The following is a 23,462-nucleotide window of genomic DNA, read 5'->3' as shown; positions in this document are numbered from 1 at the left end:
TCGTGATAAGAGGTAGGCTCAAGTATAGCCGAAAGACCATATTGGAAAGGAGAATAGCGGTCAGGAGGAGGACAAGGCCGAGGTCGAAGACCATAAGTCAGCTGAGATGAGGAAGAAGGCACACCAGAAGTAGATGGTGCATCACTAGACCCATCCACAACACGTGGACGGCAGGTGTAATGAAAATGAAAAGAGGGACGGGTAGGAATCACCAGAGGTGGAGATGGGGAAGACATCGGTGCTATGGAGAAGGCATCGTTGATGAAGATGGAGACGGAGAAGGTATCGGGGATGAAGGTGGAGACGGAGAAGGTATCGGGGATGAAGGTGGAGAGTTATGCAACGAGGAAGGAGAAGAAACTATGGGAGAGGATGGCGTTGTATCTGCAACAACGGGGGAAGGAGTAGGAATATGGGGCACAAAGGGAGGTGTAGGAAATGTGAGAAAAGAGATGTCCTCCACACAAAAGGTCGACGAGGATGGATGTGGGTAGAAAGGACAAGACTCATCAAAAGTTACATCCCGAGAAATACGCATCCGACGACCGACAGGATCCCAACACTGATAACCCTTATGCTCATCGTTGTATCCTAGAAAGACACACTCAACAGACTGAGTGGTTAGCTTGGTGCGTACACGTGGAGGAAGAAGAACATAGCAAACACAACCAAACAAACGAAGCGCCGAATAATCAGGAGAATGACCAGAAAGACGTTCGAAAGGAATAGCACCCTGCAAAGCAGCAAATGGCTGAATACTAATGAGATAAGTGGAAGTGGAAATAGCCTCAGCCCAAAAGTGAGGCAGCAGATAGGCAGCAATCAGCATCGCACGCGCCGTCTCAAGAAGGTGACGATGCTTGCGCTCAGCCGCACCATTCTGAGCATGAGCACCAGGACAAGAGAACTGGGGAAGAGTACCATGTTCAGCAAGAAATCCTGGCAACGCTTGAGAGATATACTCACCAGCAGAATCTACGTGAAAAACATGAATAGGAGTGGAGAATTGGGTATGAACCATGGCATCAAAGTTTTTTGTATATAGCTAAGACCTCGCTATGAGAAGACATGAAATAGATCCAGGCGTAGCGAGTAAAAATGTCTATAAAGAGAATATAGTAGTGATGACCCCCTTTCGAAGCGAAGGGAGCAGGACCCCAAACATCTGAGTGTATGAGATCAAAAGGACGCTTAGACATCGACTCACTATGAGGATAGGGTAGCTGAATCTACTTACCAAGCCTACAACCTAGACAATCCAACGAAGCGTTGCCGGAGACAGACCCCAAAACACCATGTTGAACTAAAGACGAGAGATGAGAACCACATAAATGGCCAAGACAATGATGCCACTGCTGAAAAGAGCTAGGAGAGGCGGCAACAGGGGCCACAAAACTGTCGGCGGTGGCATCGTAGGGAAGACGAAGCCAATCAAGCTCCCAAAGACCATCATGGCATCGAGGGCTAGCACCAAGCAGAGCACCTGTGCGATGATCCTGAACAGAACATGAATTGAAGTTGAGATTGACCCTACAATTAGAGTCAACAATCTGACTACCTAAAAAAGAGTTGCATGCTAAGTCGAGGAACATGAGCAACAGAGGGAACAGGAAAAGAAGATGTGCTAAGAGTGCCTCGACTAGCAACAGGGAGGGGAGTACCATCAGCAGTATGAAACGAACATGAGACTTGACAGGTCGAACGGATGTCAAAGTGGAGGAATCATAAGTCATATGAAAAGATGCTCCAGTATCAAAAATCCATGGGGATGTACCTGAATGAGTAAGAAGGTGGTTTCTCATTGCCCGAAAAGTCAGGCGCAGAACCAGCAGAACCTATCGGTGAAGAATCCCAAGTATCAAGAAGGCATCAGAGTTGCACAATATCATGCACAGACAGATAGACAGTTGCAGACGTCGAGGTAGAACCATCTGTTGACGAAGAGAGGTCGCCACCACCCGTGAAAGCCATGTGTAGAGTCGAATGAGAGTAGCGAGTGGACGTAGAGCGGTCACTGACGCACGCAGAAGCGGCAAGGGAAGTCGATGTAGAGCAGGCACCACCACCACAGACAGAAGCCGCGAAAAGAGTCGATGAAAAACAACTATCACAGCTTGTCGAAGACGCCATATAGGGCAACATCAGAGACGGACGAGCACCAAGCACCGAGCAGCGGCGCATATGCGACACAGGATCAGTATAGGGAACACCATTGGTAGTCACTGGACGGCGGTGAGCAGAGACCGGCAACATAATATCTCTCTATTACTGTTTTTTATCTCTCTTTTCTTTTCTTATCTCTCTCTCTCTCTATTTTTAAGCTCACGTACCAATCTGAATTCTGATGGTACCAGATACGCCAGATGAGGCCCAAAGGGAGACCACTCAGACAAGGCCCAAAGTAAGCTGCTGGATCAACATGATCCAATCCTTCTCGATTGTAATCAATGAGAACACCAGGAAACCACCCGATCAATAGTAGATCAGAGGAGACCGATAGGTGGATATGGCAAACAACGAGTGGATGAGCGTGATCTTTGGCGACACGGGCGAAGCGGCTCAGGCGAGGAAAACACGCACCAGCAAACGGGCGGCCAATGATCGAATCGACGGTTGACGGCAGTGCAATCCTGCACCTAGGCAGGGATCGGGGTCGTTGGGGAAGGCACTCCACCACTTGTGGACGTCGATCTCCTCGTCCTCGCCGCCCACCTGGACGCCCTCCGTGCCACCGTCCTCGCCGCCTTCGACCTCGTCATCGGAGGAGAGCGCGATAACCTCGCCGCCCTCCGCACGGGCAAAGATCGCCCGCTCCGCCTCCACGAGCTCCAGGTGCTGCCGGCATAGCTCTTGCATGTAGGCCTCGATGGTGGCCTCGGCCTCGAGGCGCTCCCACATCTTGCAGTCCTCCCGCGCCCTAGCCGAGCTCACCACCTCTGTCTCTGGCGAAACGAGGTGGACAAGACGTGTGCCAAAGGGGAAATTGAGCCTAGCCATCGAGCCGTGGTAGAGGACCTACCAGCGGTTGTACTCCATGGCCGCGAGCTCGGCCGTGTGGAAGCTATCGAGCCACCGGCGGGTGTGGGTATCCCGATCTATAATCTCGATGACCCACGTCCCCCACCGCCGCTGCCGGACCCCGAGGTAGGACCTCGTCGGCTACCGGGTCCGAGGGGGGACGGGGAAGTCCTCGAACCGGCGTAGGGGCGCGGCGGCTGGCGGATCGCGGGACCGGTGATGGCGGATCAATAAAGAGCCTGCGGAGGACGACGGGGACACCTCGGCGGCCACCTTGCCGGTGTCAGGCGAAGAGGCCGTGATAAACCTCTCTTGGGCCATTGGCTCCCTGAGCTCCCCGACACACAGGCAGAGGTTGAGGATGGAGGCGGCGGCGATGGTGGTGACCTACCAATGGTTACGGGGATGATGTGTGTCGGTGTGCGCAGGTTTTGTGGAGTGTGTGGAGGGGGTGGGGTGGGGGGTTATGGTGGTGTTTGAGGAAATACCACGGCAACTGAAAATTTTACTAGGTAGGAGTAACAAGGCGGGGTTACTGAAAATTTGGATCAAGGGTGAGCAGATATTTTTGAGATTGCGAGGGATGCAGAGGCAGGAGTATTTGGGGACCGAGCTAGTGTGCTTGACACACCGTCTGTGGACTGTAGCCGACGAACCTTCTCGTGTAAGCCATAGGCGTACTATACACCGACGGTGCTCCAGGATATTTTGTACTACATCTCACATGGTTGGTGATAATAAAATGTGTGGAATCTACTTGATTTTTCATTTTGATTTGAATTACATAATGGGGTCACAGCAGCAATGGACAGTGTTTGAATTGCTAGACCTTTTATCTGCAGTGAACATGCAACTATATGTGTGTCGTGAAAACTTAAATTATTCAGGGTTCGTTTGGAAATTTTATACATTAAATTGGTTTTCTAGCAATTTCAGGTGCACAATTCAAGATCAAAGCACATGCTCCAGTCCCTAAAAACGGGTTGCAAAATCATATGTTTATCCTTGGTTGCAAGCTTACGTCACATGCAAGAAATGAGAATGAATGTCAAACACCTTGATATTGTCGCTCAGCCGCTAACATTGAGATACACGGTTTTAAAATTATAGTAAATCGAAAACTCGGCTGAAACTCATGAAATTTGACATGATATCATGGAACGGCATCGACATGCCGTGGTAAAAATATTTTCCCATTTGGGCCAGGTTTGGGTATAAGCTTCTCGCAAACCGGAGATTCTCTCATAACAAGCCAGATGATTTCGGTAGGGAACGTGCCACCTTGGGGGACAAACGATATATGTTGCCTCTTCTTACTTTCTAAATTTTTCTCGGGTCAACGTAGAACAACACGAGTGTTGTGTCATTTTTTGGGAGTTTTCGGGGTTTGCTTGGACATTTTTATACATTCACTTAGTTTTCTATCCATTCATGTGCATAATTCAAATTTGAACTACATGCACATGCTCTAGTGCATATAAAGTGGTTCAGAACTGGAATGTGTGTCCTTGGTTACATGCTTAAGTCCCATGCAAGAAATAAGAATGAATGTCAAACACCTTGCCACGGTCGCTCGGCCGCTAACATTGAGATACTTGGTTCTTAAATTCTAGTAAATCAAAAATACGTCTGAAATTTATGAACCTTGACACGCTAGCATGGAACGGCATCAACATGCAGTGGTAAAAATATTGTCCCATTTGGGGCAGCTTGGGGTATATAATCTTCTCACGAACCAGAGCTTCTGACAACAAGCCTCATGGTTACGGTAGCGAACGTTTCACCTTTCTGGATGAAACGGTATCCGTTGCCTCTTCTTGATTTCAATTCTTTTTCTAGTGACAACATAGAACAACATGAGTGTTGTGTTAAATTTTGGAATTTATCAGGGTTCGTTTGGACATGTGTATGCATTAATTGACCTTTCAATGCATTTATGCGCATAATTCAAATGTGAACTACATGCACATTCTCTAATGCATATAAATTGGTTGAAAATTCAAATTTGTATCCTTGGTTTCTTGCTTACGTCCCATGCAAGAAATATGAATGAATGTCAAACACCCTGCCATCGTCACTTGGCCGCAAACATTGAGATACCTAGTTTTAAAATTCTAGTAAATCGCAAACGCGTCTGAAATTTATGAACCTTGACACGCTAGCATGGAACGGCATCAACATGCAATGGTAAAAAATGTTGTCCCATTTGGGGCAGGTTGGGGTATGTAAGCTTCTCAAATAGAACTTCTGACAACAAGCCTGATGGTTTTGGTAGGGAACGTTTCACGTTTCTAGACGAAACGATAGCCGTTGCCTTTTCTTGATTTCAATTTTTCTTTAGTGACAACATAGAACAACATGAGTGTTGTGTTAATTTTTGGAATTTATCGGGGTTCATTTGGACATTTGTATGCATTAATTGACCTTTCAATGCATTCATGTGCATAATTCAAATTTGAACTAGATACACATGCTCTAATGCATATAAATTGGTTGAAAATTCAAATATGTGTCCTTAGTTGCATGCTTACGTCCCATGCAAGAAATAGGAATGAATGTCAAACACCCTGCCATCGTCACTCGGCCGCAAACATTGAGATACCTAGTTTTTAAATTCTAGTCAACCCAAAACTCGTCTGAAATTCATGAAACCTGGCATGCTATCATGGAATGGCACCCGACATGTCGTGGTAAATTTTTTGTCCCATTTGGGGCAGGTTTGGGTATAAGCTTCTCATAAAACAAAGCTTCTCATAACAAGCCTGATGATTTCGGTAGGGAACGTTTCACCTTTCTGGACGAAATGATAGCCGTTGCCTCTTCTTGATTTCAATTTTTTCTCTAGTGTCAACATAGAACAACATGAGTATTGTGTTAAATTTTGGAATTTTTCGGGGTTCGTTAGCACATTTCTTATGCATCAATTGAGTTTTCAATGCATTTATGTGCATAATTCAAATTTGAACTACATGCACATGTTCTAATGCATATAAATTGGTTGAAAATTCCAATCTGTGTCCTTGGTTGCATGCTTAGGTCCCATGCAAGAAATGGGAATGAATGTCAAATACCTTGCCCCCGTCACTCGGCCGCAAACATTGAGATATCTGGTTTTTAAATTCTAGTGAATCCAAAACTCGTTTGAAATTCATGAAACCTGGCATGCTATCATGGAATGGCACCCTACATGCCATGGTAAATACTAATGCAACACACGGGCCTTTTTGCTAGTCTTTATCTAATTACAAACGGGAGATTATTAATAATTGGGAACCAATATCCCAAACGGATTATTTATTCGAATCGTGAGTGTTAGACCAATAATGGATATGTGCCATGCTTCGGTTAAGCAATAAAGCGGCAGCATTAATCATCCAAATAGAAAAACAATATACTTTGGATCATATACAACAAGTCAGCAACACTCAACGACAACGAGGATACATGTTGGATTATAGATTATTTCCAAAACAACATTCTAGTAAATACTAAAGTTTTTCTCACACAACAAATAACAAAGAGATGAAATGAACTTTAGCTCAACCAATCCTCGGCATTGGAAATGCTTGCTTTGAACCATAACTGATTCTCTGTGAAGGGCCAGCTATTGTTAATCTCGAGACCAACGCAGGACCGGTCATCCAGGCTGAAGCGGCCTATATCAGGACACATATGGTGATAGCCACAGTAGGGAACCATAGCAATGTCCGAGATATAGATACAGTTGCTTCTCATAAACGGTAGTAATGTTGTGTCAACAGCAGCTGGATCGCCTTTCACCATCATTGGATAGTTTTGTCCAAGGAAGAGCGAGTTTTCTCCAAGACTATCAATACTGAACCAGGGAGAAGGTGTTCGCGCTAGCACACGAGTATCCATCCCGAATACCCTACAACGGATGTTGGAATAGGTCCGGAGAGTGCGACCATGGGAGACAACACCTGCTTCGTTAGTAACATCAGTAGTGCCATGTATACATACAAGAAGAGGTGATCCATCGGAATAAGTTGCCAGGCACCACTGAGTATATAGGTCATGCTCGTCAACATGCTTGTGATCATCACCATCGTCATCTCCCCCTTGGTTATAATTTTTTTTCAAGTATAGGTGGTGGAATGTTCACAGGACCTTCGAAAGACAAGAAGGTTAATTAGTAAAGGGAAACTAGCTAACCCGCATGCATGTGGATGAAACAATTATAATTACGGTGGAAGACAAACATACCGAAATCATAAGGATTTCATGCAAAAATAGTGCCACAAGTGGTGGCAGCAAACAAAAGACCCTCATATTGAATTGCTTCACATTACTCATCCGTGTACATAAATTGATTTTTGAGCAATATCCATCGAGGCGTCGAAGTAAGGACGGCAAAAATCTTGTCGAAGATAGCAAGAACTACATAGTTCTTGTAATCCCAAGAGCGGTTGGGAACTCGACAAATTGCTATCTTCCGTAGATGACAATCAGCATGATCGTATTTGAACGTACATACATCATCTGTGTGCTCAACCTCAGGGCAGTCTGTGATTTTTGAAAGTGGAACCCGGTGACGAGTGTACACATTCACAAGTTCCCACTCGCAGTTATACCCAATATAAACAACCCAATCTCCATTTGCGCATGCCCAAGCCTTACCCTCAAGCGATGGCATGTTAACATCACATGTATCATTATCAAGTGGCATCAACTTGCAGAAGGCGAGGCTTCCGTCGTCCCCATGCCGGCGACCAGCGTCACGGCGAAGAAGATAGGGGAGATCAAACCACTCCTAAACCCTATTTGTTGAGTTGAGAATGGACTTGAACAAACCTGCCATGCTAGCTAAGGTGATGATGTCGCACCGATCAATGAGTTCCTCCACCACGTCATCTTTCAGATCGGGGCAAGAATAACAGGGTCGTTTGCGACCTGTTTCCTCCATGTAGAAGACAATCGAACAATGGCAGAAGGAAGGGTGAAGGCAAATGGAGGGAGGAAGAGCGTGCGACAGCAGTTCCAAATCAAGAGGGAAAGGCAAAGAGGCGGTGGACGGTTGCCACGGTACACGAAGAGGCTAGTGGGGAGCGAACGGTTGCCACAGAGAGGTCACACACTAACGACAAGGCCGTCGTCTATGACTTAGCGCCCGCCCGGGATGGCCTCCGTCGCCCACACGAGCGAAGCCACTTCGCACCCCCCACGGTAGGTCTGCCACGCTGCTAAGAGCAAGTACTACAATAGTGGGCTTATAGCCTGCTTACATGGCAATTTTGCCTATGTGGAGGAGAGAGACATGAAGGATTCCTGCAACAAGGACAAGCGTGCCTGGCACTCGGCCTGGATGGAGAAACTCGACAAAGCTCACGTCGTGTACGCGGCCAAGGAAGCGTACACGTGCTACGACATGTATAGGTGGATCGTTGACATGAGGAAGTGCCTCCTTCCCCAAAATGGCCCGAGATCCAGCCGGAAGCAGAGCAATGGCAAGCATCATCACAACAAGAAGTAGATGATTAATTAGATCCTCATTTCTCCTAGTTTAGTATGCATGAAATTGCTTACTTTGGTGTGTGAAAATGTTATATGTGTAATCACTTGTCTAATTGTATGCTTAATTTGGTTATGCAATGTTGTCTTTTTAAGTATATTTGTTGATGCTCTGTAGACAGAGCAAATCACATCGCACATGCTAAACAAGGGAACCCGTCGGTGATGATTTCATCAATCACTGACAATTGTACGCTAGCAATCGTTTGCTCACAACACACACGGCTTCTTAATAGGAATCGTCTGTGTTGTTATCGATCTTCCCACACATTTCTGATTACATACATGTTTGCTACGTATCATACACATCTTGTTATATTGAACCGTTTCTGTTCTCTTGTCTCAACACAAACAGTTCATCCGAGTGAACCGCATGTTGTATATCGCACACACACCTTGATCTGGCTGACCATTTCTTTTGTGTTGCCTGATCACAAACAGTTCATCTGAGTGAACCGTATGTTGTGTATCGCACACGCCTTCATCTGGCTGCCCGTTTCTTTTGTTCTTCCTCATCGCAAACAGTTAGTTGAACTGAATCGTATGTCCTGCATCACACACGCAACTAAAATCTGAACCGTGTTTGATGCATCCGTCATCGCAAACATTATGCACATTTTAGATGGTTCTCTGACACCACCATTTGCGATTATTGCATCGCACATAGTTTCTCGAAGGGTCTTTGATCGTAGTGTCGCGTTAGCAGCATCCTGAAGTAGTGTACCCTAAAAACATCAGGGGGAGCCACGAAACCACTTTTCCATCACCGCAACCTTCTGTACCCGTGAGATCTCATCTAGGGACCTTTTCCGGCGTCCTGCCGGAGGGGGATTTGATCATGGAGGGCTTCTACATCAACACCATTGCCTCTCCTATGAAGCGTGAGTAGTTTACCACAGACCTTCGGGTCCATAGTTATTAGCTAGTTGGCCTCTTCTCTCTCTTTGATTCTCAATACCATGTTCTCCTCGATGTTCTTGGAGATCTATTCGATGTAATATTCTTTTGCCGTGTGTTTGTCGAGATCCGATGAATTGTGGATTTATGATCAAGAGTATCTATGAATATTATTTGGTTCTTCTCTGAATTCTTATATGCATGATTTGATATCTTTGCAAGTCTCTTCGAATTATCGATTTAGTTTGACCTACTAGATTGATCTTTCTTGCCATGGGAGAAGTGCTTAGCTTTGGGTTCAATCTTGCGGTGTCCTTTCCCAGTGACAGTAGGGGCAGCAAGGCACGTATTGTATTATTGCCATCGAGGATAACAAGATGGGGTTTTGATCATATTGCTTGAGTTTATTCCTCTACATCATGTCATCTTGCTTAATGCGTTACTCTGTTCTTATGAACTTAATACTCTAGATGCATGCTGGATAGCGGTCGATGTGTGGAGTAATAGTAGTAGATGCAGGCAGGATCCGGTCTACTTGACACGGACGTGATGCCTATGTTCATGATCATTGCCTTAGATGTCATCATAACTATGCGCTTTTCTATCAATTGCTCGGTAGTAATTCGTTCACCCACCGTAATATATGCTATCTTGAGAGAAGCCACTAGTGAAACCTATGGCCCCCGGGTCTCTTTTCCATTATATTGAATTTCGTTTACATCTTGCTAGTTTCCGATCTACTATTCTGCAATCTTTACTTTCCAATCTATAAACCAAAAATACCAAAAGTATTTACTTTACCATTTATCTATCTCTATCAGATCTCACTTTTGCGAGTGACCGTGAAGGGATTGACAAACCCTTTATCGCGTTGGTTGCAAGTTCTTGATTGTTTGTGCAAGTATTTGGTGACTTGTGCATCGTCTCCTACTATATTGATACCTTGGTTCTTAAAACTAAGGGAAATACTTACGCTACTTTGCTGCATCACCCTTTCCTTTGCAAGGGAAAACCAACGCAAGCTTAAGAGGAAGCAGGGCCTTACCTCGAGAGATTGTATGTACTTGATAAATTAGGTCCAGCAAGAATCAGGGTCACTCACGCACCGAAATTAATAGTGTTGGGCTATTCGTGTGTTGAATTCAATGAACTTGTTACTGGATCATTATCTGTTCAGGTACAATAGTATTCTTCTTCTTCTCCTTCCTATATATTATTGGACAACACATTTTATCTAATTTTTTTATCTATATGTTTGCCTGACACCCAAAAAATGATTCCCACAAGCTTGACCCGGCCTCTGTGCACAGTGAAGATCTTGGCACTGCAATCTGTCGGCCCAGATCTGGATGAAGTTGTTAGATTCCTTAGATGCTTTCCTTGCACGGAGAAGCTATACATCAAGGTGATGCTCCTTTCCTGTTAATTGTTAACCACAATGGAGCTCAATTTGTTGTTACTTTTACCCATGGTTACAATGACAAATGTAGAATCATTTCTAAATGAAATTCATAGGATACACACGGACCACACTAGGGAACCCGTCGGTGATGAATTCATCAATCGCTGACAATTGTATACCAGCAAGCGTTTGCCCACAACACACATGGCTTATTCCATCACAAACAGGTCAGATGGATCAACTGTATGCAACGTATCGCATACACAACTCTAATTTGAATCATGCTTGATGTAACCGCCATCGCTCGCATATTTCACCTTATTTGCCACGTATCACTGTGCCGGCCTCTGCTCGCGTCCCTCGGCGCGCTCTGCTTGTTGTTAGGCGCTGTGGCGTGCTCTACTCGCGTCCCTCGGTGCACTCTGCTTGTTGCTAAGCGCCGCAGCACGCTCTGGTCGTGTACCTCCACGTGCTCGGCTTGTGGACAGCTTTTCCTTGCGTGTTCAACTGCTATATGCATATATATGGTTGCTCGCCGTTGAGGCGGCCGTGGAGCGCCCTGCTCGCGTCCCTTCACACGCGCTCTGCCAGCGGTTGGGCCGGCGCACGATCACATTGGGGGGCCCATATGCGTGGGGTTGCATCGCGTGCGTCCCCATGATGCAGTTACGTACAACATGATGGAGTTACGTGCTGCAAATTAGAACTGTCATCCAGGCGTGCCAATATTCCAAGTCATCTGGCTTCCCCATTAATTTCTGCGGCCATTATAACCTTAGTCTCTTCAACCTTTCGATCACTCCCCACAACACAACAAGCACACCGATCACGACACATACAGAGAGGATATCTAGGGGCGCTCCAATGGAGTTCAGCGAGCATAAAGTGGAGGCCCACGCGAGGGAGACGGATCTTTCGGTGATGTACACCATCAACCCAGACGTGGTGGAGGACTACATCGACACCGTGGAGCAGTTGCTTTCTCGAGACAAGTACAAGGTGGTCGGCATCGACCTCCAGTACACTGGTAGTCATCCCGGCAAAGATCAAAAGGTTGCCGTCGCCCATTTGTGCATGCGCCATCGTGTCCTCATCTACCACTACTGCAAGACCACAGAGCCTTATGACCGTTTTGCCAGGTTTGTCAACATCACCGACTACAAGTTCGCTACGGTGGAAACCTAAAGTGCTCAATGTTACAGGCTTGGCCTGCATGTACCTTGTCGAAATCCATGACCACTACAGGGTCTAGGGCAGCACGAAAAAGGACTCCCTAGTTGAACTCGCATCAGCCATCATCGACCCCTACTACGAAAAGATGAAGCAGTATGCCAACAGAACACGTCTCGTATCCTAACACGGGGCCTGGATGCGGCAATTGGATGAACCTTACCTTAGGTCCGCGGCCAAGAGTGTGTACACATGCTATGAGATGCACGGGAGGATCGTTGACATGAGGAAGTGCCTCCTTCCTGAAATCCACGAGGCCGGATCGAGCCACCAGCAAAGTAGTGGCGGCAAGCGTCACAAGAAGTAGATGATGATTAGATGATCGTTTATCCTAGTTAATTATGCATATAATATATAGTTTACTTTGGTGTGTGGAAATGTCATGTGTGTAGTAGCCACCTATGTAATTATGCATGTAATAGTTTATTTTGGTGTGTGCAAATGTAATGTGTGTAGTAGCCACCTATGTAATTATGCATGTAATAGTTTACTTTGGTGTGTACAAATGTCATGTGTGTAGTAGCCACCTATGTAATTGCACGTTTAATTTGGTGATGCAACCGTGTCCTTATAAAGTGTGTGTGTGTGTGTGTGTGTGTGTGTGATTTACATCCCCCCCTAATTTTGTCTCGACCTCATCTTTACCCCTAAATAAAAACAGTGCTCAACTTTACCCCTCTTCTGTTAAGTGCGCTTATAGAAATGCCCTTTCGTACATTTTCCATCCAGTCAAAGGCCTTTGACCATTAAGTGCGCATATAGAAAAATCTAACAGTCAAATGCCTTTGACTGGACGGAAAATGTACGGAAGGGCATAAGCGCACTTAATGGAAGAGGGGCAAAGTTGAGCACTGTTTTTATTTAGGGGTAAAGATGAGGTTGGGACAAAATTAGGGGGAAATGGAATTGGCCCTATATATGGGAGATTTGCATTTTTTCCCTAATATATATGCGTGTGTGTGTGTGTGTGTGTGCTGTTGTTGTTGTTGTTCCTTATGCAATCACATTGCACAACACACACGTCTTATTAGCAGCAATCGTTTGAGTTATTATCGGTCTTTGCACACATTTCTGATTACAGACATGTTTGCCGCGTATTACACACGTCTTGTTAAGTTGAACCAATTATATTCTCTTGTCTCAACGCAAATAGTTCATCCGAGTGAACTGTATGCCCTCTATCGCACACACCTTGATCTGGCTGACCACTTTTGTTGTGTTACCTAATCACAAGCAGTTCATCCGAGTGAACTATATGTCGTATATAGCACACACCTTCATCTGGCTGCCCATTTATGTTCTTCTGCCTCATCACAAACAGTTCATAGGAGTGAACCATATGCCACGCATCGCACACGTAACTATAATGTGAATCGTGTTTGATGTCTCCGCCATCGCAAACGTTTTGTACCATTTTTTACGGTTTCTTTACGTCACCATTTGCGATTAACGCATCATACATAGTTTCGTCAAAGGGTCTCTGATTGTAGTGTCACGTTAGCAGCATCCTGCAGTAGTATTAAATCATTTGTGAAGGTAAGATAATAACGATATCTACTGCATGCTTCAACACTCGTCAGACCACATACATCAGTATGTATTATTTCCAACAAGTCACTTGCCTGCTCCATTCTACCAGAAAACGGGGTTTTCATCATCTTGCCCATGAGGCATGGTTCACATGTTTCAAATGATTCCTAATCAAGTGATTCCAAAAGTCCATCAGCATGGAGTTTTTTCATGCGCTTTAAACCAATACTCCCTTCGTTCCTTCATATAAGGTGTATTTGGTTTTTGATAAAATTCCACAATGTAAGGTGCATTTCTTCTAAATCCTCATAATTCCCCTTTTATCCCTCCAGAAAGAGGAAAGTATCCCTCTCCTGATTTTCTGTATCTCTCCTTGTATCAAAAGAAGGAAACTATCTCTTCCTTGATTGCATATATCTCTTACTTTCCTGGACTCACTGATTTACTTGCCAGTTGCCACTAACCAACAAATTTGCCAAGGGTACTTTTGTCCTAACACCTCTATAATTGTGCGCCTTGGTCACCGTGCCTATAATAATACACCTTACATACAGGAACGGAGGGAGTATGACCTAAGCAGTAGTGCCACAAATATGTGGAACCATCATTATTACCTTTGCATCTTTTCGCATCAATATTATGAATATGTGTATTGCTACAATCGAGATTCGACAAGAATAAACCATTTAGAAAGGGTGCATGATCATAAAATATATTATTCATGGCAACAGAAGAACCATTATTCTCTGACTTAAATAAATAATCGTCTCGCACTTAACAAGATCCTGATATACTGTTCATGCTTAACGTAGGCACCAATAACATTTATTTAGGTTTAAAACTAATCCCAAAGGTAGAGGGAGCATGCCGATGGTGATCACATCAACCTTGGAGACACTTCCAATGCGCATCGTCACCTCATCCATAGCTAGTCTCCGTTTACTCCGTAGCTTCTGTTTTGAGTTACAAATAAGAGCAACCAAACCAGTATCAAATACCCAGGCGCTACTACGAGCACTATTAAGGTACACGTCAATAACATGCATATCAAATATACCTTTGTTGACGTTGCCAACCTTCTTACCTGCCAAGTACTTATGGCAGTTCTGCTTCCAGTGACCATTCCCCTTGCAATAGAAGCACTTAGTCTCATGTTTGGGTCTAGCCTTGGGTTTCTTCACGGGAGCAGCACCTGCCTTTCCATTCTTCTTGAAGTTCCCTTTCTTTCCATACCCTTTCTTGAAACTAGTGGTCTTATTGACCATCAACACTTGATGCTCTTCCTTGATTTCTACCTCCGCGGCCTTAAGCATCGCAAAGAGCTCAGGGATCCTTTTGTCCATCCCTTGCATATTATAGTTCATCACGAAGCCCTTGTAGCTTAGTGGTAGTAACTGGAGAACTCTACCAATTGCTACTTCATCCGGAATATTAACTCCCAACTGATTCAAGTGGTTGTAGTATCCAGACATTCTGAGTATATGCTCACTAACGGAGTTGCTCTCGTCCATCTTACAGCTAAAGAACTTGTCGGAGGTGTTATATCTCTCAACCCGGGCATGAGCCTAAAATACCGATTTCAGCTCCTGGAACATCTCATGTGCTCTATGGTGCTCAAAAAGTATTTGGAGCCCCGTCTCTAAGTCATAAAGCATGGCGCACTGAACTATCATGTAGTCATCACTCTAGTTTGCCACACGTTCATAGCGTCCAGATTAGCGGGAGCGGGTGGCACACCTAGAGGTGCTTTGAGGACATAAGTCTTCTGTGCAGCAGTGATGATAATCCTCAAAATTATGAACCCAGACTGCATAGTTGCTTCCATCATCTTTCAACTTAGCTTTCTCTAGGAACGAATTAAAATTCAGGGAGCTACAGCGCGAGCCATTGATCTACAACATAATTTTTGCAAAGATACTAAGACTATGTTCATGATAATTGGTTCAATTAATCATATTACTAATGAATTCCTAGTTAAATCAACATCCCTCAAGTTGTCTAAGTGTTTACACGATCCATATCAACCAACCCATGTCCGATCATCACGTGAAAAGGGGTGGTCATCAACGGTGAACATCTGCATGTTGATCATATCTACTATATGACCCGTGTTTGACCTTTCTATCCTCTGTGTTCCTAGGCCATGTCTGTACATGCTAGGATCGTCAAGTTTAACCTAAGTATTCCGCGTGTGTAAAACTAGCTTACACCCATTGTATGCGAACGTAGATTCTATCACACCTGATCATCATGAGGTGCTTCAAAACAACAGACTTTCGCAATGGTGCATACTTAGGGAGAACACTTTTATCTTGAAATTTAGTGAAGGGATCATCTTACAATGCTACCTTCGTCCTAAGCAAAATAAGATGCATAAAAAGATAAACATCACATGCAATCAAAATATGTGACATGATATGGCCATTATCATCTTGTGATTTTGATCACCATCTCCAAAGCATCGGCATGATCTCCATCGTCACCGATATGACACCATGATCTCCATCATCGTGTCATCACGTGGTCGTCTCGCCAACTATTTCTTCTACAACTATTGCTAAAGCATAGCGATAAAGTAAAGCAATTACATGGCGTTATTAGTTGACACACATGCCATACAGTAAATTAAAGACAACCCCATGGCTCCTACCGGTTGCCGTATTCATCGACATGCAATTTGTGAACCTATTACAAAACATGATCATCTCATACATCAACATATATCAGTTTTGGCCATACCACATCACAACATGCCCTACAAAAACAAGTTAGACGTCCTCTACTTTGTTGTTGCAAATAATATGTGGCTTATATGAGAAACTAGCCAGAACCATTATTACCTATGCAAAGCCACAATGGTGATAATCAAGTTGCCTTTTGACCTTCTACAAGGACTGCCTTTCTCAAATCAGTTCAACTAAAGTAGGAGAGACAGACACCCGCCAGCCACCTTATGCAATACAAGTTGCATGTTAGTCGGTGGAACCAGTCTCATGTGCGAGGACATGTAAGGTTGGTCTGAGCTGCTTCATCCCACATTACTGCCGAATCCAAATAAGACAACGGAGGTAAGCAATCTAAACATCAACGCCCACGACTTCTTTGTATTCTACTCGTGCATATACATCTACGCATAGACCTAGCTCATGATGCCACTGATGAGGAACGTTGCATGAAAATCAAAAAAATTCCTACGAATCACCCAAGATCTATCTATGAGAAGGATAGAAACAACAGGTGAGAGTGTGTTCACATACCCTCGTAGACTGTTAAGCGGAAGCACATAGTACGCAGTTGATGTAGTCGTACTCTTCACGATCCAATCCAATGAAGTGTCGAACGGACGGCACCTCCACGTTCAGCACACGTGTGGCTCGATGACATTTCCTCCTTCTTGATCCAGCAAGCAAGGGTGGAGAAGTAGATGGGATCTCAACCAACACGACGGCGTGGTGGAGATGGTGGTGTGTAGTGCCGGCAGGGCTTCGCCAAACGCTGCCGAAACCAATCTAAGAAGAAAACGGAGTTATGGCAGAGGTAGGGCTGCGCCGGGGCGTGGGAGTTAGTGTGTCCAGCCCCTCCCTCTCCCCCATTATATAAAGGAGGCAAGGGGGAGGGCTGGGTCGCATCCCTAGCCCCTCCTCCAAGGAGGGGAGGCGGCCAAGGGAGGAGTCCTCCCTCCCCAAGGCACCTAGGGGGGTGCTGATGTCTACTACGCAACTTCATTCTTGTAGACACGTTTGGGCCTCCAAGCGTAGAGATTTGTAGGACAGTAGCAATTTTCCCTCAAGTGGATGACCTAAGGTTTATCAATCCGTGGGAGGCATAGGATGAAGATGGTCTCTCTCAAACAACCCTGCAACCAAATAATAAAAAGTCTCTTGTGTCCCCAACACACCAAATACAATGGCAAATTATATAGGTGCACTAGTTCGTCGAGAGATGGTGATACAAGCGTAATATGGATAGTAGATATTGATTTTTGTAATAAGAACAATAAAAAACAGCAAGGTAGCAATTGATAAAACGGAGCACGAACGGTATTGCAATGCTTGAAAATGAGGCCTAGGGTACGTACTTTTGCTAGTGCAATCTCTCAACAATGCTAATATAATTGGATCTATATAACCATCCCTCAACGTGCGATGAAGAATCACTCCAAAGTTCATATCTAGCAGAGAACATAAGAAGAAATTGTTTGTAGGGTACGAAACCACCTCGAAGCTATTCTTTTCGATCGATCTATCCAAGAGTTCGTACTAAAATAACACCAAATAATTTCATATTCATAATACTCAATGCAACACAAAGAACCTCAAAGAGTGCCCCAAGATTTCTACCGGAGAAACAAAGACAAGAACGTGCATCAACCCCTATGCGTAGATTACCCCAATGTCACCTCGGGAATCCGCGAGTTGAGTGCCAAAACATATATCAAGTGAATCAATATGATACCCCATTGTCACCACGGGTATCCATAGCAAGACATACATCAAGTGTTCTCAAATCCATAAAAGTGTTCAATTCGATAAAACGAATCTCAAAGGGAAAACTCAATTCACAACAAGATAGAGAGAGGAAAACACCATATGATCCAACTATATTAACAAAGACCGCGATACATCAAGATCATGACATCTCAAGAACACTACAGAGAGAGATATTAAACACATAGCTACTGGTACAAACCCTCAACCCCGAGGGTGGACTACTCCCTCCTCATCATGGTGGCCGCCGGGATGATGAAGATGGCCACCGGTGATGATCTCCCCCTCCGGCAGAGTGCCGGAACGGGGTCTAGATTGGTTTTCATGGATACAGAGGCTTGCGGTTGCGGAACTTCCGATCTAGGGTTACCCCGAGGGTTTTTGGAATATTTGACGATTTATAGGGCGAAGAGGGGGTGTGGGAGGCCACCGAGGTGGGCACAACACACATAGGCGCGCCTGGGGGCCCAGGCGCACCCTGGTGGGTTGTGCCCCCCTAGGGGCACTCCCAGGTGCTGCTTTGGCCCTTTGGATGTCTTCTGGTCCATAAAAAATCCACAAAAAGTTTCGCGGTGTTTGGACTCCGTTTGATATTGATTTGCTGCGATGTAAAAAACAAGCAAAAAACAGCAACTGGCACTGTGATGGTGGTGCCTAGATGCCCACGAGCCACCGAACGACCGGTCCCCTGCGGATGTCCGCTACCTGTGTGCGTGCAGCTTCGGGCATGAGGCCCATGTACCCCTTCATTCTGCCCCTCTTTTGTACTACGACTATAAATAGACCTCTCCCTCCTTCTAGCTAGGGCAGCGTTGTGATAGCTCATTTGTGAGATAGAGCCTCGCTCATCCATCTGGATCTGCTCCTTCGAGAGAGATCGTGCCTCTATGGAGAAGATCCACTTGGATTCAAGACCCCTAACGGGAAGAACTCAAGACCTCCTCACGGAGAAGAACTGGTTACCCTATGTATCGTTCCTTGTTGGATTCGGATCGTGTATCTCTTTGTGTTTCGAGGATCTAGCACTTGTGTGATTGATCTTGTTGGTTGAGTGATTTCTCTTGTGTTTGCCCTTGTTTTCCCCTCGTTTCCCCCTCGTGTTCTTTGTGTTCTTGGTAGGATTCCCTCCAAATGTGAAACATCGGGCGTCTACGGTTCTACCCTACATCACACTGGACACTGGGTCAATAGGTTAGTCCCCACAAATGATATAAAGTTGCTATAAAATGATTGTAAAACATCCAAGAATGATAATATAACAGCATGAATACTTCATAAATTATACATACGTTGGAGACATATCAGGTGCCTTCCCCCCTTAGGAATCTTCCTCCTCCACCTCTCCTTGGCGCATGGGCCTCTTGTGGCTGGTGCCCCTAGCCCGTGTAGGCTAAGGTGCCCCCCCTACAGCCCATGTGGGCCCCGGGGGCAGGTGGACCCTCGGACCCCTTTTGGCACTCCCGGTACAATACCGATAATGCCCGAAACTTTTTCGGCAACCAAAAGAGGACTTCCTATATATAAATATTTACCTCTGGACCATTCCGGAGCTCCTCGTGACGTCCAGGATCTCATCCGGGACTCCAAGCGACATTCGGTCACGAACGTACATATCCCAATACTACTCTAGCGTCACACATATATTTAAGTTTCCGGTCAATACAATTGTAGTATGAACAATAAACATTTATCATGAACGGGAAATATGAAAATAACCATTTTATTATTGCCTCTAGGGCATATTTCCAACAGATTCCACAATTGCTTATTAGCCGATGCAGTTTCCGTTGTTGTCCCCTCCTCTAGTTAGATTCAAGTGGATATTGAGATTCGGTTCGTCCGGTTGAAGAAAAATTTCACGAATAACTAGCACATCCGAGTCACCCGTGTAGTCATCAATTAGCTCCGACACCTTGCTCAGTGGAGCGGCGCCAGTTCTTCCCATAGCTGACGGCTAACGGTTGTGAAGGAAATACGGATCCATCTACAATGTGTGGCAGTGCAAGTAAAACCCATTGCGGTTCCAAACGTCTCGAATATGCAACAGAACAATAACACTCATTCTTGGCGGGCGTAGGAGAATATGAGGTGATACCGCCACTTGTATGCTCCCATCATACCAATCCGAGAAAGTAAGTTTAAATGGTTTGAAAATTTTCAAAAAAGATTATGGATGTTCACAACACATAAGTCTACAAGCCCCAAAAATTTCAGATCAAAATTCAGAGTACACATAGAGAAACAAAAAAGACAAAACCGAATGTGAATATTGTAGGTTTTGACACTGTTCATGCTTTTGTCTTTATTGACCCTATTATGTTGAATTTGTCTTTTATGTTTCTCTACCTGTACTTTGAATTTTGCATCTGATTTTTTTAGGGATTGTAGACACGTACGTTGTGAACATCCGTAATTGTCTTTAGTTTTTTAAAACATTTAAATTTAATTTTTCCAAATTAGTATCACGGGAGCATACAAGTGTGGTATCACATGATGTTCACCCGAGCGTCATGCACTTCCCTATAAATACGGGCGGTCACAAACACGATTCAGAACTCATCTCGAATGTACACGATGAAGCACGCCCACACCTAAGCCGGTGCAAGCTCGATCGCACACTTCAGTAGTTCCCTACACGCAGTACGTGCTGCTTCTCTAGCAGCGTATACCTAACACATCGTCGTCACCGCCGTACTCTCTCACTCACGCGCGGTCCGCCGGCGATGGCGGGTAGGACGTTCGTGGACGCTGCGGTGCGCGCCATGCAGGAGTACGTGCGGGTGTCCGACCTGGCCCTAGCCGCCGCGGTGCTCTTCGCGTGCAACGCCGCCACGACCCGCCTGAAGTCGCGGGGCAGACCCATGCTGTGGCCGGTGTTCGGCATCATCCCCACCCTCTTCGCACACCTCGACAACATCTACGACTGGGGCGCCGCCGCGCTAGCTCGCTCCGGGGGCACGTTCCCGTACCGCGGCATGTGGGGCGGGGGCTCCTCGGGCGTCATCACGTCCGTGCCGGCCAACGTCGAGCACGTGCTTAAGACCAACTTCTCCAACTACCCCAAGGGGCCCTACTACCGCGAGCGATTCGTGGAGCTGCTCGGCGACGGCATCTTCAACGCCGACGGCGAGGCGTGGCGCGCGCAGCGCCGCGCCGCCACGGCTGAGATGCACTCGGCGCAGTTCCTCGAGTTCTCGGCCAGGACCGTCGAGCAGCTGGTACACGGCCGGCTGATGCCGCTGCTGCAGCAGCAGCAGAGCCAGGGTGGCGTGACCGTGGACCTCCAGGACGTCCTCCTCCGGTTCACGTTCGACAACATCTGCGCCGCAGCGTTCGGGGTGGACGCCGGGTGCCTCGCGGACGGCCTCCCCGACGTGCCGTTCGCGCGCGCCTTCGAGCGCGCCACGGAGCTCTCCCTCGCCCGGTTCGTCACGCCGCCCTTCGTCTGGAAGGCCAAGCGGCTCCTCTGCGTCGGTGGCGAGCGACGCCTCGCGGAGGCCGCGCGCTCCGTGCGGGAGTTCGCCGAGCGGACCGTCTCCGAACGCCGCACCGAGCTGCGCAAGCTCGGCAGCCTGCAAGGCCGCTGCGACCTCCTCTCCCGCCTCATGTCCTCCTCGACGGGCCACTCCGACGAGTTCCTCCGCGACTTCTGCATCAGCTTCATCCTCGCCGGGCGCGACACGAGCTCCGTCGCGCTCGTCTGGTTCTTCTGGCTCCTCGCGTCCCACCCCGAGGCCGAGTCACGCGTCCTTGACGATGTGCGGGCCGCCCACGGCGACGTCGGGAAGATGGACTACCTCCACGCGGCGCTGACGGAGTCGATGCGCCTCTACCCGCCGGTGCCCGTGGACTTCAAGGAGGCGCTCCAGGACGACGTGCTCCCGGACGGCACGGCGATCCGCGCGCGCCAGCGGGTGATCTACAACACGTACGCGATCGGACGGGACCCGGCGGCGTGGGGAGAGGATTGCCTGGAGTTCCGCCCGGAGCGGTGGATGAAGGGCAGGGATTTTGCTGGCGGCGCCGAGAGCCCGTTCAAGTACGTGGTGTTCAACGGCGGGCCGAGGCTGTGCGTCGGCAAGCGGTTCGCGTACACGCAGATGAAGACTCTGGCGGCGGCGGTGCTGGAGACGTTCGCGGTGGAGGTGGCGCCCGGGCAGGTGGTGAAGCCCAAGCTCAACACCACGCTGTACATGAAGAACGGCCTCATGGTGAGCTTCAGGAGGAGGGAGCAGCAGCACGTCCATTGCACCACCGTAGCTGGTACGTATCAACTTTCAGTCATCTCGTATTCTCGTATGAGCACCCAAACAAACTGATTTATCACCAAATTTAATTTAACTAGAGTTTATTTTCCTGATTTTGGGATGGAACAGCGCAAGAATGATGGAAATCTCATCATGCCCTGCTTTGAACAGAAGTAAACTTAAAGGAACGGAATGTGGTACAGATCTCTGAAGGTTCGGTTTCAACCATGCAGGCAAATGTGATCAAGACGTTCGAGACGAGTGTATAATTACTGCTACATATATTGCCTCTACTTTTTTTAGGGAAATATTACCTCTACTTTATACGTATTTCTCTGCTCCCCTCTCCACGTATGTGTGCTCCTTGTGCTTTTCACGAATTATCGCATCCACATGCAGCGTTGTGCATTCCGTCAACTCGGTTCGGTAAATACTGTTTCTCGTTAAATATGTTGCTATACATGAATTTGGCAAATATTGTATTGATTTGGAATTCAATTTGAGTTTGATATACAGACTATTCATCGCTCGGGGTGAAGAATTATAATCATTCACTCCCTCTTTACATCAATGCAACCTATGTTTACATCATTTAGTTCTTTTATTACATTGGGAGTCAAACGAGAATGTAAGAAAATATATACCGGTGTCAAAAAAATTGATGTGTAAACTTATGAATGTAAGAGTATATCATAAAATATACATAAAAATATCTTGTGTGATCTTATGAATTATATTCTGTTTTTATGCCAAATTTAACAAAGTGAATCAATTTGAACGTAACTATCTGTATAGCAAACACAATTCTTAATGAAACACCGTAAGAAAACCTCGGATGCAAACTAACTTATTCTGCACCAAAGCTCAGACAATTTAAAATGAGGCAATGATACCTTAGTTTTGTTGGTGTATTTGCTAACAAAATAACCTCGGCGGACACTAAGAAAAAGCAAATTAAACATATTAGATCAATAACATAATTAGTTTCCATGGCACTTAAAATCGAGTCCGCAAGACACAAAGTAGGCATAAAATGGCCTCTCCCCCCACCAGGAAAACCTATATCGCCTCCTCGCCTCTCACCACTAGGGTGTGCTGTTGGGCAAAGCCGAGGCAGCGTCG

General features: G+C 46.2%; 1 protein-coding gene across 1 annotated transcript; it reads left to right on the top strand.

The window, feature by feature from the left end:
- The first annotated feature begins 20,630 nt into the window (after positions 1 to 20,630).
- LOC123137335 (cytochrome P450 86B1) lies at positions 20,631 to 22,911 on the top strand. Its single transcript, XM_044557052.1, has 2 exons — positions 20,631 to 22,356; positions 22,470 to 22,911. Exons 1-2 carry the CDS (start codon positions 20,817 to 20,819, stop codon positions 22,478 to 22,480), a joined length of 1,551 nt encoding a protein of 516 aa, XP_044412987.1. The 5' UTR covers positions 20,631 to 20,816; the 3' UTR covers positions 22,481 to 22,911.
- The last annotated feature ends 551 nt before the right edge of the window (positions 22,912 to 23,462 follow it).

Source organism: Triticum aestivum, chromosome 6B, assembly GCF_018294505.1.
Source record: "Triticum aestivum cultivar Chinese Spring chromosome 6B, IWGSC CS RefSeq v2.1, whole genome shotgun sequence".
In the NCBI taxonomy this organism is placed as follows: Eukaryota; Viridiplantae; Streptophyta; class Magnoliopsida; order Poales; family Poaceae; genus Triticum; species Triticum aestivum.
The sequence above is the reverse complement of the archived record's forward strand: the minus strand, read 5'-3'. Positions and strand labels throughout refer to the sequence as shown.

Coding starts and splice junctions, on each gene's coding strand:
- LOC123137335 (XM_044557052.1), top strand. CDS start 20,817: ATGGCGGGTAGGACGTTCGTGGACGCTGCGGTGCGCGCCATGCAGGAG.